Genomic DNA, 14118 nt, shown 5'->3' on the forward strand with positions numbered 1-14118 from the left:
GGCGGCAGTTGAAGCTGCACTTGCCGGCGGAACGAGAGAACATGACGGAGGGCGTGGTCCTTGCTGCCCAAGGGGAGAGGGCTGATGACAGAGATGGGGCACCCCAGGGCAGAATGGGCAGGCAGAAGGGCGGCATTGGGCAGGAAGGGAGGGACGGAGGTCAGGATTAAGCGGACCCTCAGGTCTTCCAACGGCTCCAGGGGGCCGAACATGCCCCCCACCGCCAGGCCCGTCTCTGCCGCCTCCTGGGCGGCGGTCTCTGATGCCAGGAAGAAGACCACCTTCCTGTACATTTTGGAGGCCGCCCTGATGGCCATGGGCCCCACCACCCTCGCCAACACCCGCACGTAGGTCTCCACATGGGGCGAGGCGGGCACCAGGAGGCAACGGACGCCGTGCTTCCTAGTCAAGGTGGGAAAGGGGCCCCAGCCGCTGTAGATGGTAGTGAAAGCAGCGTTCGGAGGAGCAGCGGCAGGTGGGGGGGCTGCCGCCACCTGGGCGTACGCCCTGGGGGCCAGGGGAGGGACACCTGCAGAGCTAGTGGAGGGAAAAGCGGGGAGGGATGCCGCAGCCGGTAGTGGGGCTGCGGCAGCGGGGACAGTCTCCGCCATGGAGGGCCTGGCCTTTCTAGCGGGGCCCTTACCCTTCTTCCCACCCCGAACCTTCCCATTGGCTGGGGGGGCTCCTCCTGAATCAGAAGGGGCGAGGGACGTGGCAGCAGTGGAGATCTCCCCAGTACTCACCGCCACCAGTGCCCCAGCAAGGGCGGTGGTAGGTGGATCGGCAGCGGTGGCCGAGGTAGAGGCTCGGGCAGTGGACACGGGGGCAGGTGGAGGAGGGGCAGTGGGAGCATCGCGAGGGGTCTCCTCCGCCGCGTCCCCCACCATAACAAGAGCGGGGAGGGGGACAAACAGCGAGGGGAGGGGAAGGAGAGGAGGCAATCACCCCTCCCCACTAGGTTGCAGGCAAGGGAGGAGGGCGCCAGAAAGGGAAGGCTAAAGGGGCATGGGGAGCAACCAAGGACCTAGGAGCAGGGGAGGTTCAGGGCACCGACACAGAGGGGAGTTCCGGCTCCTCTAGTTGCACTAGGGGATCGGGGGGACAACGGCAGAGGGGGGTGCAGTGAACAAGGAGAAACCAAATGGGGAAGGGCACAAGCACATGGGAGGGGGCGTGGGCGCATGAGGGGAGGGACCAATCAGGTCTGGGGGAGCACAGGGTGGGGGGGAAAAGGGTGAGCTGGGAATGGGGTAGAGGACCACGGGGACAGCTGCAGGGCTGGGGCAGAACTATCAGGGCCGTAGAGGGAAATGGGGGGGAACAAATGTGGCAAAGGAAAGGGGTCAGTCCAGGGAGAGGGGGGTGGTGGTGCTCCTACAGGCATGTGCAAAAGTCAGTGCTTGGCTGCTGCTGCTGCAGGGCCAAACGATGGAAGCAGGCATGGTGAGCTGGACGAGCAGCTCAGTCCCAGAGGCAGGAGTCCAAAGCAGAAGGAAAACAGCCAGTGGGGATGGTGGAGGGGGTAACAATGGTGGTGGGGGAAAAAGGGAACACAGATGGACCGGGAGCAGGCTCCACGCCACACCCCGGTGCCCCAGCAGACACAGTCCAAACCCCCACCACAATAGCACAGTTCGAAAAAGACTCAGTCCAGGAATGCCCCTTCCACAGTGGTCTTCACGCGACCTCCAGCAGCGGGTGGTCCCCTTCTCCTTCCTCTCCTCCTCCGGGCACCAACAGCTCCCCAGCAACAGCCACAGCAGCCCCAGCAGCTACAGGTGGTGGTGGTCTGGTGTTGAGGCAGGAGGGACCCCGCTCAGAGGGTGGTGTCCTCAGCAACAAGAGCTGGGGTCCCTCACTCTCCTCCCCTCTGGGAAGCAGGCCAGCAGCAGCGCCCCCCAGGGTCTGTAGGTGGAGTAACAGCAGTAACTGAGGTGAGGGGGAACCACCAGCCAGCCAGCAAACAGACAGCAGAGAGAGGGGTGGGTGATGGTGTCTAGCCCAGCCAGGGGAGCAGCAGGAGCAGGAGCAGCAGCAGAAACAACAGCAGCAGCAGCGAAGGCCCAGCGCCCAGCAGGAACAGCAGCAGTAGCAGCCCTCTCCCTCCTTCCTCTACAGCAGAGCGGTCAAAGAAAGAGCCACTACTGGCCCCAGGAGAAGCAGGCTTCTGTTCCCTGAGTGACCATAGCAGGGGCTGCACTAGAGTAATCAGGAACCTGCTAGAACCAATTAAGGCAGACAGGCTAATTAGAACACCTGCAGCCAATCAAGGCAGGCTAATCAGGACACCTGGGTTTAAAAAGGAGCTCACTCCACTCGGGGATGGGGGAGCCAGAGGAGAGGAAGTGTGTGAGTAGCTGGGAGCAAGCGTTGCAAGGAGCTGAGAGGGAGAGGGAGAGGGAGAGGGAGAGGGAGAGGGTGTGCTGCTGGAAGACTAAAGAGTACAAGTGTTATCAGACACCAGGAGGAAGGTCCTGTGGTGAGGAGAAAGAAGGCATTTGGAGGAGGCCAAGGGGAAGTAGCCCAGGGAGTTGTAGCTGTCATGCAGCTGTTACAGGAGGCACTATAAACAGCGGCAATCCACAGGGCCCTGGGCTGGAACCTGGAGTAGAGGGTGGGCCAGGGTTCCCCCCAAAGCTCCCAACTCCTGATCAGACACAGGAAGAGTTGACCCAGACTGTGGGGAAGATCACTGAGGTGTGCAAATCTGCCAATAAGCGCAGGACCCACCAAAGGAGAGGAGGAACTTTGTCACACCATAAATAATTATAAATCAATTACCAACCCTGCTGTATACTTCCCCAAGCAAAAAATTATAACAAAGTATTTCTGAAAGTGATTGAGCAAAATGAACAGCTTCCATAAGGCAAGGCATTTGCGTTTCAATTCATCTTTTCCTTCATAATAGCACCATTTGAAATACATTTTGCTAAATATGGGAACTGCTCTTGTAGAAGAAATCAATTATATTCTTAAGTTTAAATCTTCCTTTTTCCAGTTATGCTCTAATGTATCACTGTACCTAAGAAATGTACCCTGGAGAAAATGCTTCTATTCTTCACTAAAAATCCATGAATAACATTATATAAAAATTAATTTATGATAAATGATTTAAAATCTTAACCTAGTATGGTTTCTTATTCAAATGTCATCCGAAAATGACACCTCACCCGCAGAAAGGAGTCAAGGGATCCATTCTCCATATATTCAACCACAATCATTACTGGTCTGCCTGCAAAGACAGAAAAGAAACACATTAGGATTATAGCTATATTAAGGGCTTGTTATATTTCCAGGTGTTACAAGCAGATTATTTTCATTACTTAAATATGTAGCTCATTTTCAAAATCTTCCTCTACAGCAAAAATGCATATCGTTGTTCTGTTATTCCTAAGCAATGTTTTCAATCAATATTTTCTTTATTTGAGGCACTGAAGTAACTGATTACAAACAGTTCATTTTGGCAGTGTTTTCTTTAAAACAGTCAAACTAGAGTCCTCAATTCCAAACAGTTACCATTATTGTACCTGTCAATGGGAGCAGTAGCATCTTTAACATGAATGTGCAGTAATTACAGCTATATTTTATAAAGAATACTTCTGAAAACACTCAAGGCAAAAAAAAAAAAGGAAATTGATAAACCATCTCCAAAAGAAACCAAAATCTGCCACGGATCTGCCTTTGGTGGAGCCTCTAAAACTTCATTTCTGTGAAACATGGCCAATGTATTTTTATCCTCAGATATGCTGATGCAGTATGGTCCTAGGCCACCAAAGCACTGAATTCAGTACTTAATTTTTTCAAATCAATGGAACTATTCATGTGTTTAAAGTGAAGCATGTGCTTAAATGCTTTACTGGATTGGTGGCTATCTGAGTCTCTTACGTACTTCATTCCGCTTGACTAATGCATATTTTCTAGTTGGTTCTGTATTATGCTTAGAAGAACCAGCTCAGAAATTGATTAACATTATATGGTTTTTTACAAACCTGTCCAACTTGCGCAGTTTTATATTTTATCACTGTATGTACCTAAATGGCATCTTACTGATGGTATCCAGGCATGAGCTGTCACTCCAGAACTGCCTAGCAGGAACAGGTCCAATTTATCCGCTAATTGGGGCCTGCAGTGAGATGTTTCAGAATGGTTAGTACTACACAGGGTCAGGGCCGGCTCCAGCTTTTTTGCCGCCTCAAGCAGCGAAGGGAAAAAAAAAAAAAGAAAAACCCAATTGAGCTGCCACTGAAATGCCGCCGAAGAGGAAGAGAGGGAGTGAAGGACCCGCCGCTGAAGACCTGGATGTGCCGACCCTTTCTATTGGGCGCCCCTGCTTCCTTCGCTGGTGCCTGGAGCCGGCCCTGCACAGGGTCAACTAATAGATGCAAGACTAATGTAATGAACGAGCACATATGCAAGACTGTTGTTTTATCCACTTTTTCCTCCTGCCCAATCTCTTTTGTGTCAATGCCTGTAGCTGGAAGGGTCTATGTAAAACAGAACTTTTAACAACAGGTGCCATCATGACTCATCTCATTTCTCTCTAAACAGTCCCAATAATTTCAATTCCTTTGCAAGTCCTTATGTAAAAGTCTTTCCCTGCCTATCTTTTAGTTTTCAGTTGGCTGTCCCTTGACTCATTCCTATTTCTGCTATACATTTTTTTCAGATGGGATAATGAGACGGTAACACAGTAATCAGGGTGACTTCCCTAATGGCATTATAATATTTCCACTCCTATTTTCTATCCCACTCTTTATACATACTAACTTTCTGCATATTTTTTGACTGACTGTGGACATTGTGGACAGCTCAATAAAATACATAGGCCCACTGATACTCAGGTCTTTCTCCTGAGTTGATATCGTTCTCATTTCTTAATTAACTGTATAGAAGTAGTTCAAGCTATTCCTTCAAATGTGCATTTACCTGCCCTCGTCAACACTGAATTTCATTTGCCCTTGTGCTGCCCATTGACCTAGCTTTGTCAAGTTTTTCTGAAGTTCCTCACAGTATTCTCTAGCCATGAAAAACAAAAACTTGTCTGCAAATCTTTCTACCTGTTTGTTCTCCTTCTTAGATCATCAATAAATATAACAGTTCTGTTACTAATGCAAATCCCACTTTTATTCTTTTGCTGTGTTGAAAATTGATTTTTTATTTTCTGATAAAAATCCCCTGTCATCACAGATCTCTCTCTCTCCATTGTATCCCCATCTCTTAGAAAGGTCTCTTTAATGTGTGAGGAATTATCAGACCCAGAGCCGCAGCGAGCGCCCTCCGTACCCTCCGACCGGAGGGGGCCCCACAAGGAAGGGAGCCCCTAAAAGTGGCAAAAAAAATGTAAGGTATAACTAGGTAAGTGACATTTATTGACGCTATTGCACAATCCATGTCAGTTTTACTGACAAAACCGTGAAGTCATTATGATACATCATAATGCTATTGGCTACATCAGTTGTCTGTCGGTCATTTTTGAATTTTAGTTGGACCCATTCAAAGAATGTGTATTTGCGTTCATAATGGCAGTCGGCGGATAAATGTTATTAATTTAGTTGTTTAGTTTTTTATTGTTTCCAACGCAGAAGCGTGCTTTGTGATGTCTAAGAGAATGTATAAGAGCAGAGCTAGTAAACGAAAGGCAGCAAAAGATGCCGAGAAGGAACCTGAGAAAATTCCAAAGTTGTCAACGTATTTTGCGCTGCAATCCAACGTACAGGTACAGGCACATGAAACGGACAGCGCTAGCAGCGACGAATCGTATCCAGAAGTATCCAGAAGTGCTTCAAGTGAGGTCGAAGGTGAAGCCAGTTGTTCTACCAAACAAACAGTGACAGATATTCCAGCTGCTGCTGGGAAAGAAGTATCTGAATCTGAACCACTGACTGATGATCCAGGAGACTGGCCGTCTATAATATCGGACAGGCAAGTGTGTGACATTGTTTTGCACGTGGCACACCGCAGCAGAATGAAAGTTACGAATTTCCATTTAACGAGGAAAGACGGAGGTTCACAAGTACTCATTTCTATCAAACCATGGCAAATGGCGAGAAAATAAGACGTTCATGGTTAATGTACTCAGTTCAGAAAGATGCCATTTTTTGTTTTGGTTGTAAATTATTTGGCACTGGCGACATACCACTACGTTGTGGAACATCTGCTTGGAAAGCACTGTCAAAAAGACTTCAGCAGCATGAAACAGGCAAAGGTCATCAAGACTGTATGGTGAAATGGTTTGACCTTCGGTCAGGCATAGTAAACCATACATCTATTGACCAACTCGAATTGCAGGCTTTTCTGAAAGAAAGAGATTTCTGGAGAAATGTTGTCAAACGCATGGTTGATGTAGTTATTTTCTTGTCCGAAAGAAACTTGGCATTTCGAGGAAGTAATGAAAAGCTCAGCGATCCTTCGAATGGCAACTTTTTGGGACTGTTTGAATTGCTTGCAAAGTATGATACTGTCCTCAGCGAACTTTTACAGAGGATTAAGAAGGCAGAGACACATGTTCAGTACCTCAGTCCACAGATCCAAAATGAGCTGATTCAACTTGTTGCCAGTAACATTCAAGAGGCCAACATAGCGCAGCTTAAAAAAGCAAAATATTATTCAGTTATTTTGGATTGTACTCCCGACGTGTCACATGAAGAACAGATGTCTGTGGTGTTATGCTTTGTTGAATGCAACAGTGAAGATGGTGTCAATATTCGTGAAGCATTTGTTGGTTTTCTTAATGTTCATGATACAACTGGCGAGGGCTTATTGGAAGCGTTTCTTGAAAAGGCAAACATCTTTGGAATAGACATTGCTGACATGAGAGGCCAAGCTTCTGATAACGGCACAAATATGAGAGGAAAGAATAAAGGAGTTCAAGCCCGCATGCTAGAAATAAATGACCGTGCCTCGTATGTACCACGTGGAGCTCACACTTGGAATCTTGTGATCTCAGACGCATCAAAATATGCCGATGACTTTTTCGGTCTGATTAAGAGAATATACGTTATCTTTTCTTCTTCACCTTCACGTTGGGATATACTTCAGGAACATATGCCAATATCTATTAAAGGGTTATCGGACACTCGTTGGGAGTTGAGAATTGATGCTGTGAAGCCATTGCGTTATCACCGTGAAGAATTGTGCAATGCTTTGTCATTTTTGCGAGAATATGCGCTCGAAAAGAAAGATGGTAATACAGCAACAGAAGCCGGTGCGCTTTTAGACCATGTTACTGTGTGGCCTTTTGTTCTGACTGTGTACACGTGGTACGATATACTATTTCACGTCAATAAAACCAGCAAATTAATTCAGTCACCAGATGTGTCAATTGACGTACTGCAGGCAGAAGTCGGTGCTACAATGAAGGTTTTGGAAGACTATCGAAATACAGGATATGACTCTGTGGTCACAAATGCACGTGAAATAGCAGAGCATATGGGTATTGAGCAGGTGTTTCCAGAAACCAGGGTGTGATGTAAGAAGAGAATGTTTGATTATGAATGTGCTGATGATTCGAGTCGTCTTTCTGCCGAAGAAAAATTCAAATCACAGTTCTTTCTTGTTCTCACTGAGCAGGCCATATCTTCTGTTTCATCGCGATTTGACCAACTCGTGGAATGGTATAAGTTGTTTGGATTTCTGAACAATGCTAACAGCCTGAAGCAGTGTCACAGAGAAAATGAACAGGAGAATCACAGCAAAAATTTAGAAAGAAAAATGGGAGACATTGATGCCAACGAACTCATAATGGAATTGAATCGTTTTATTTCTGTCATCGAGAAAGAGAGAGGACTTGTCACGGCAAACAATTTTTTAACGTACATATACAAGAACAGCCTTCAGGAGATATATCCGAATCTTTGCATTTGCATCAGAATTCTTCTGACCACACCAGTTACTGTCGCTGGTGCTGAAAGGAGCTTCAGCAGAATGAAACTGATCAAGAATATCCTGCGCTCAACCATGACAGATGATAGGCTTTCTGCGCTTGCAGTTATCTCAATCGAAAACAAGATTGCCAGATCTCTGGACTATAACGCATTGATTAACCAATTTGCAGAGAACAAGGCTCGAAAGAAGAGCTTTGCATAAATACGGAATACATGTACACTGTAGGCCTATGTATACATAATATGAAACCTGTATATTGTATAAAATAAATACCGCATTCCAGTTTCTGCATTGTAAGGGGCCCTGGACATATGTTCAGAGGGGGCCACGTTCTTTGTTGCTACGGCCCTGATCAGACCCTCTTTTGTCCATTGAATGGTGGGTCCCATCTCTGAGTTTATCGAACTCAATTTGTTTCTGATCTTATACCTCCACTAATTATTACTGTGGGTTTTACTCTGACTGGGTGCTATGATGACATAAGTTTTATCTTGAAATTAGAAACTAGTGAGGGTTATTAATTTATTATTATTATTATTTAATATTTTCTTCACCTCTTGCCGTGTGGTAAATCCAGGACAAACAGCTAGAAGGGGTGGGGGTAGTAATTAGTCCTAGGGTAAAAGGCCTCTCCCTATCCACCGAGGAGTGATAACCATGGGAAAATAAGTTTCAGCTGGAAGAGGGGTTACCAGGGAACTAATTAGGTTCAGTTGGCTCCAACTGCTTGAGAGCTTTTTAAACCCTCCCCTGCATGGAAGGGGGAGGGAGAGAGAGAGAAGGAAAAGCAAAGCAAAGCAAAGCAGGGAAGCTGCCAGTAGGCTAGATGCCACAAGACACTGAACCCTTGCAGGAAAGAAGGCTGCACTCCCTCTCCAGAAGGGAAGGAAAACAAGCACAAGGGACTGACTGAGGAAAGGAATAGCCGGACCCTGTGCTACCTACAAGGATTTGCCTTGCCCAAGTCTGTGTCTCCAAGGCTAAAAAAGACTGAGCCTGCTGAGGAGAAAAACGTACTTTGCCACAGCCGCTAATGACAACTAACTGAGCAGCCTACTATACTTAGTGTCAAACTCCCAAGCAGCCCAAACTCAGTCGGTCTGAATTTGGCTCATATAAAAACTGGCTCTACCTCTCCCTCCCAGCCAGGGAGAGACCAGAAATAACTTCCACAATGTAGACAAAAGCACCTGGCAATATTGTAAGTGTACAGCTGGCCTATGGATGCTTATTGCTGCATCTGGTTTGACATGAGTTATCCAGCAACTTCTCTTTTTTAGTATAAGTACCAAAAAAAGAAGGGCACGGAAAATTTCCCGTTTGAAGGGAATGATGATGTGGCATATCCAGCTATGAAATGGAGACCTCTAGTTTAGTATGAGCTCTTCCTCTGTACTGTTCAGCCATTTTGTAGAGTTCTAGTCTTTCCAGGTTTTATTCCACTCTCATCTCCATAATATCTGAAAGCCTTTGAGAAGTATATGAAGCAATGTGACTAACATCTGCCCCATGTGATTTTTCCCATTTCCTGTCCTAGTGTAAAATTGTGAGTATTATTTTTTAACTATTCGATGTCTTCTGTGTGTGTGATAGTGAGTGGGAGGGGGGCATCTCCCCACCTGGTGTTTGCAGTCTGTGACAGCAGCCCTGCCTGGTGGCTATAGGGTAGGGAAACCCAGGCCCTCCCACTCCATCAGGTTCTGATCCAGAAGCCTTCTTGAGCAGCGTAATGCAGGAGTCCGCTACCTGTGCTCTGGCTAACTCTCTTCCCTGGGCCTCTTCCTACCTCTCTGACCCTCCCCTTCTGGCCCATTGTGGCTGGCAATTGTCCCTGGTCCATGGGTCTCAACAAGATAGAGTGTCTCGGTTTCATGCAGCAGACTTCTCCCTGGGAATACTTTCCTGGCGTAGTCTCTCTGGAGCAGCAAGTGTAGGCCTGCCTCTCTCCGTCCACCCCCTGCTATGCTGAGGAGGCTCCCTTTTAAGTCCCTCTTTCAACTGGAGCATGCCCAGCGGCCTGCCAGGGCAGATATTCCTGGACCCAGAATTGCTCCTGCATTCTTAACTCTACAGTGTGGGGTTTAGTCACTGCATCACAGTACTATGAAAGACAAGGTCCAAGAAATGCACCAAGTTCTAGAAACAAAAGCGATCATGTTTTAGATGGTTTTTAGATCCTGTGACAGTTTGTTTCACAGCCATGGACTGGTCCCATTGAAAGCTCTGTTACCTGCACAAATGGGCTTTACCCTTGCCACGGACAGCTCCCTAGATTCCGAGGAGCAGAGTTGTATATCATAGTCCTCATCCCAGAGTTTCAGATTTCTTTGGTATCCTGTGGACAGGCTATTGAGCTCTTTGAAGATAAGGACAGAAACCTTGAATTGGACTTGATATTCCATGGGAAGCCAGTATAGGGAGCAGAGGAGATGCTGATGTGCTTATGGTAGTCCGTGTTGCTTAGGAGACATGCTCCTGTGTTCTGTAATAGTTGGAGTTTCCTAAGGACTGGTGATTTCATGCCCAGGTGTATTACATTGTTGTAGTCCAGCCAGAAAATGAAGGAATATGTTGCTGAGGCCACCTCATTGTCTGCCAGGATTAGATATCATCTTTTTGCCACCTGGAGATGTAGATAGTGTTTCTTGTGGACACAGCTAGGTGAGAGCTTAATGGCAGTCAGGAAACCCAGGATCTATCTTAAACTGTGTCCAGTTGTAGGAGTGTACTTTCAACCAAACCAGATCACACAGTGGCTGCAAACTCCTCATTTTGACAACCAGCATCACTTGCACTGTGCTTGGGTTTAGCTGACTACCCAAGCCGTGATCAGTACTTTTGATTTCTTATATTAACTTGGAAATAGATTTCAATGACAGGGCATTTTAAAATTTGACAAATAAAAAACCTGTAGCTAGGAGACCCTTTTATTTTCTAAACTCACTGTTATTTAGTCACACCTTCTTCACCACAATTCTTATGTGTAAATGTACAAAGAGCAAAACATGTATTTTCAGTCTAACCATTAATTTACGTAAAAAATATAAGATAATCTCTATGTGAAAGCACCAGTGTCCCTCTCCTCTGCTACAGGCTGCAGTGGGTATGGCAGTCATCTTGTTCTCAAACCCTTCATTGGAGCTGGTCAGAAAATTTTTGATGCAACATATTTTGTTGGAATCTGTGGATCTATCCAAATTGAAACATCGAGGAGACAGTTTGGTTTCAAGGAAGTTCTGATGGAAACCAGGCTAGAACACTCTCTGGCAGGAATGTTTCCAAACTTGTGTATACCACCCCTGGCTTCTAGGGTATGCAGCACCAGGGCAGTTTGGATGGTGGACAGTCCCAGAGCTGGGGTTCCATTCTCTTATGCAGAGACTCTAGAAATATTTCGGTTTTGTTTTGAATCAGAACAAAACCAAAGTCTGAAATATTGAAATTCTCTGCAAAATGGAATTACCTTTCTCCATCCAGCTCTACTCTTCTCACAAGTAGGTATCTTAGACATTTAAAGGGATTGTACACAGGAAGAGGAAGAGCAATTTCATAGTTATAGTATCAGAGGGGTAGCCGTGTTAGTCTGGATCTGTAAAAGCAACAAAGAATCCTGTGGCACCTAGCCAAGCACTGAGGTACAGCCGCATCTGCTCTAACCCCTCAGACAGAGACCAACACCTACAAAATCTCCACCAAGCATTCTCAAAACTACAATACCCGCACGAGGAAATAAGGAAACAGATCTACAGGGCCAGACATGTACCCAGAAGCCTCCTACTGCAAGACAAACCCAAGAAAGAAACCAACAGGACTCCACTGGCCATCACATACAGCCCCCAGCTAAAACCCCTCCAACGCATCATCAAGGATCTACAACCCATCCTGGACAATGATCCCACACTTTCACAGGCCTTGGGTGGCAGGCCAGTCCTTGCCCACAGACAACCTGCCAACCTGAAACATATTCTCACCAGTAACTGCACACCGCACCATAATAACTCTAGCTCAGGAATCAATCCATGCAACAAACCTCGATGCCAACTCTGCCCACATATCTACACCAGCGACACCATCACAGGACCTAACCAGATCAGCCACACCATCACTGGTTCATTCACCTGCACATCCACCAATGTAATATACGCCATCATATGCCAGCAATGCCCCTCTGCTATGTACATTGGCCAAACTGGACAGTCTCTACGGAAAAGGATAAATGGACACAAATCAGACATTAGGAATGGCAATATACAAAAACCTGTAGGGGAGCACTTCAACCTCCCTGGCCACACTATTGCAAACCTTAAGGTGGCCATCCTGCAGCAAAAAAACTTCAGGACCAGACTTCAAAGAGAAACTGCTGAGCTTCAGTTCATCTGCAAATTTGACACCATCAGCTCAGGATTGAACAAAGACTGTGAATGGCTTGCCAACTACAGAACCAGTTTCTCCTCTCTTGGTTTTCACACCCCAACTGCTAGAACAGGGCCTCATCCTCCCTGATTGAACTGACCTCGTTATCTCTAGCTTGCTTGCTAGCATATATATACTGCCCCTGGAAATTTCCACCACAGGCATTTGAAAAAGTGGGTATTCACCCACGAAAGCTCATGCTCCAAAACGTCTGTTAGTCTATAAGGTGCCACAGGATTCTTTGCTGCTTTCATAGTTATATACACTACAGAAGTTCTCAGGCCTATCAACAGAGACAGAGAAGAGAGAAAGTACATGTCTGCCTACAAAAGGCCAACTGTGTTGATAGAAAAGCATACTTACTCCAGAGCAAAGCCACATAAGAGCTGCTATGTACCAATTTGGAGTAGAAAGAGGGCTGAACAACATGGGGAACCAGACACTGTAACAATGAAAAGTAAACTGTTTGACTGAATCTTCAATCCAAACAGCAATGCCAACACATATACCTCAGGAAATATAAAATATGTTTACTCCATTTCTCAGATCCTATTTGTGTCTTTTACAACCCTTAGATTTATAAAATCAAGCCAGCACAAAATACTTGATGTTTTTATAGTGCCACATTTTGTAGAAGCAGATTTCATTCTCGTATGTACTTTGACAAGCTAAAAGGAAACTGCACCCATTTTGCTCAGTTCAACAGTCCAAACAATGATAAGCACTTTCCAATCTGAATTAACTATGAAATATATTTGAATATATAGGTAGGTTTCTGAAATAGATTTGAATTTCTTTGGGCTAAGAGGTACTTATTTTATAAACTTTCAAACTGCTAGATGTTTTCCTCTACATAACTTGAAATTATATGCAACAAAATTATATCCACCATTGAGGAAAACACAGTATTTCTCATTGTTATCCAATCATTCAGGGATACACATTCCACACAGGGTGTTGTCAACCTGAGTGGTAAGTTAGCATATCATCTAAATCAAAAGGCCCAAATGCTATGTGAAAAATAAAAAATAACTTTTAAAAACTCATATGTACTTAGTTCCCTTTGTGGCATACACCTGAGTAGGCTGAAGAACATGTTATTTTTCATGTAATTAGCATTCATATGTGCCAAAAAAAAAACCTGTTTCAAGTGGTAGCACAGGAAGGACATGATTTGCTAAAAGCACCCATATATGCAGCTGTGGCATCACACAGACAGAAGAGACGCGCATCAGAAGATCTGCACCTTGTGAACTATGGGAGAATTCTAGTGGAGCACAAGTTAAGTCATTGAGGCTACTGGTAGCTCTTCACAAACTCAAATTTGTACTCCATGCTTGCAGTAATAGTTTGCTTGCACCTGATGCTTTAGTTATGCTTGACTGCCATGATCCAATAGAAATGGAAAGGAGAGGCCTCCAAATTGGCCACCTACAACCTCCAGCAGAATAAGACCTCTATGAAAAGTGTTTAGACTCTTTACTAGAGGTGTTTGTACAGTTTACTAGAGGAGCCATAACTGAAAACTACCTAATCCAAAACCATTGAAATTTTGTCTAGGGTTGATATCAGAGCCTAATCAGTCCAAATACCTTTGATTTCAGAGTCATATCCAAAATCAGAGGGGGGTTAGTTTATTGATCTTATGCAGCCAAAGTCTCGTGAAAACAGCAATTTTCTTAGGAATTCAGTCCAAAATTTTGGTAATCTTGTGAGAACAGATGATCATGAGAATGTTGCCGCCTCTGGAAAAGCTTGCAAGATTTTGGAGCCAACGACTAAGACCCCAAACTCTAGCCATGATTTGGCCTCAAGATCAAA

General features: G+C 45.5%; 1 protein-coding gene across 4 annotated transcripts in view; it reads right to left on the reverse strand.

Annotated features, from left to right (window-relative positions):
* Positions 1 to 14118, reverse strand: part of EPHA6 (EPH receptor A6) — an 898770-nt gene that overhangs the window by 124541 nt on the left and 760111 nt on the right. For all 4 annotated transcript variants that reach the window (XM_030581541.1, XM_030581522.1, XM_030581531.1 and 1 more), the window contains one exon: positions 3171 to 3232. In XM_030581541.1, the coding sequence (XP_030437401.1) occupies positions 3171 to 3232 (62 nt within the window). The remainder of the gene's footprint in view (positions 1 to 3170; positions 3233 to 14118) is intronic.

Source organism: Gopherus evgoodei, chromosome 1 (assembly GCF_007399415.2).
Source record: "Gopherus evgoodei ecotype Sinaloan lineage chromosome 1, rGopEvg1_v1.p, whole genome shotgun sequence".
NCBI lineage: Eukaryota > Metazoa > Chordata > Testudines > Testudinidae > Gopherus > Gopherus evgoodei.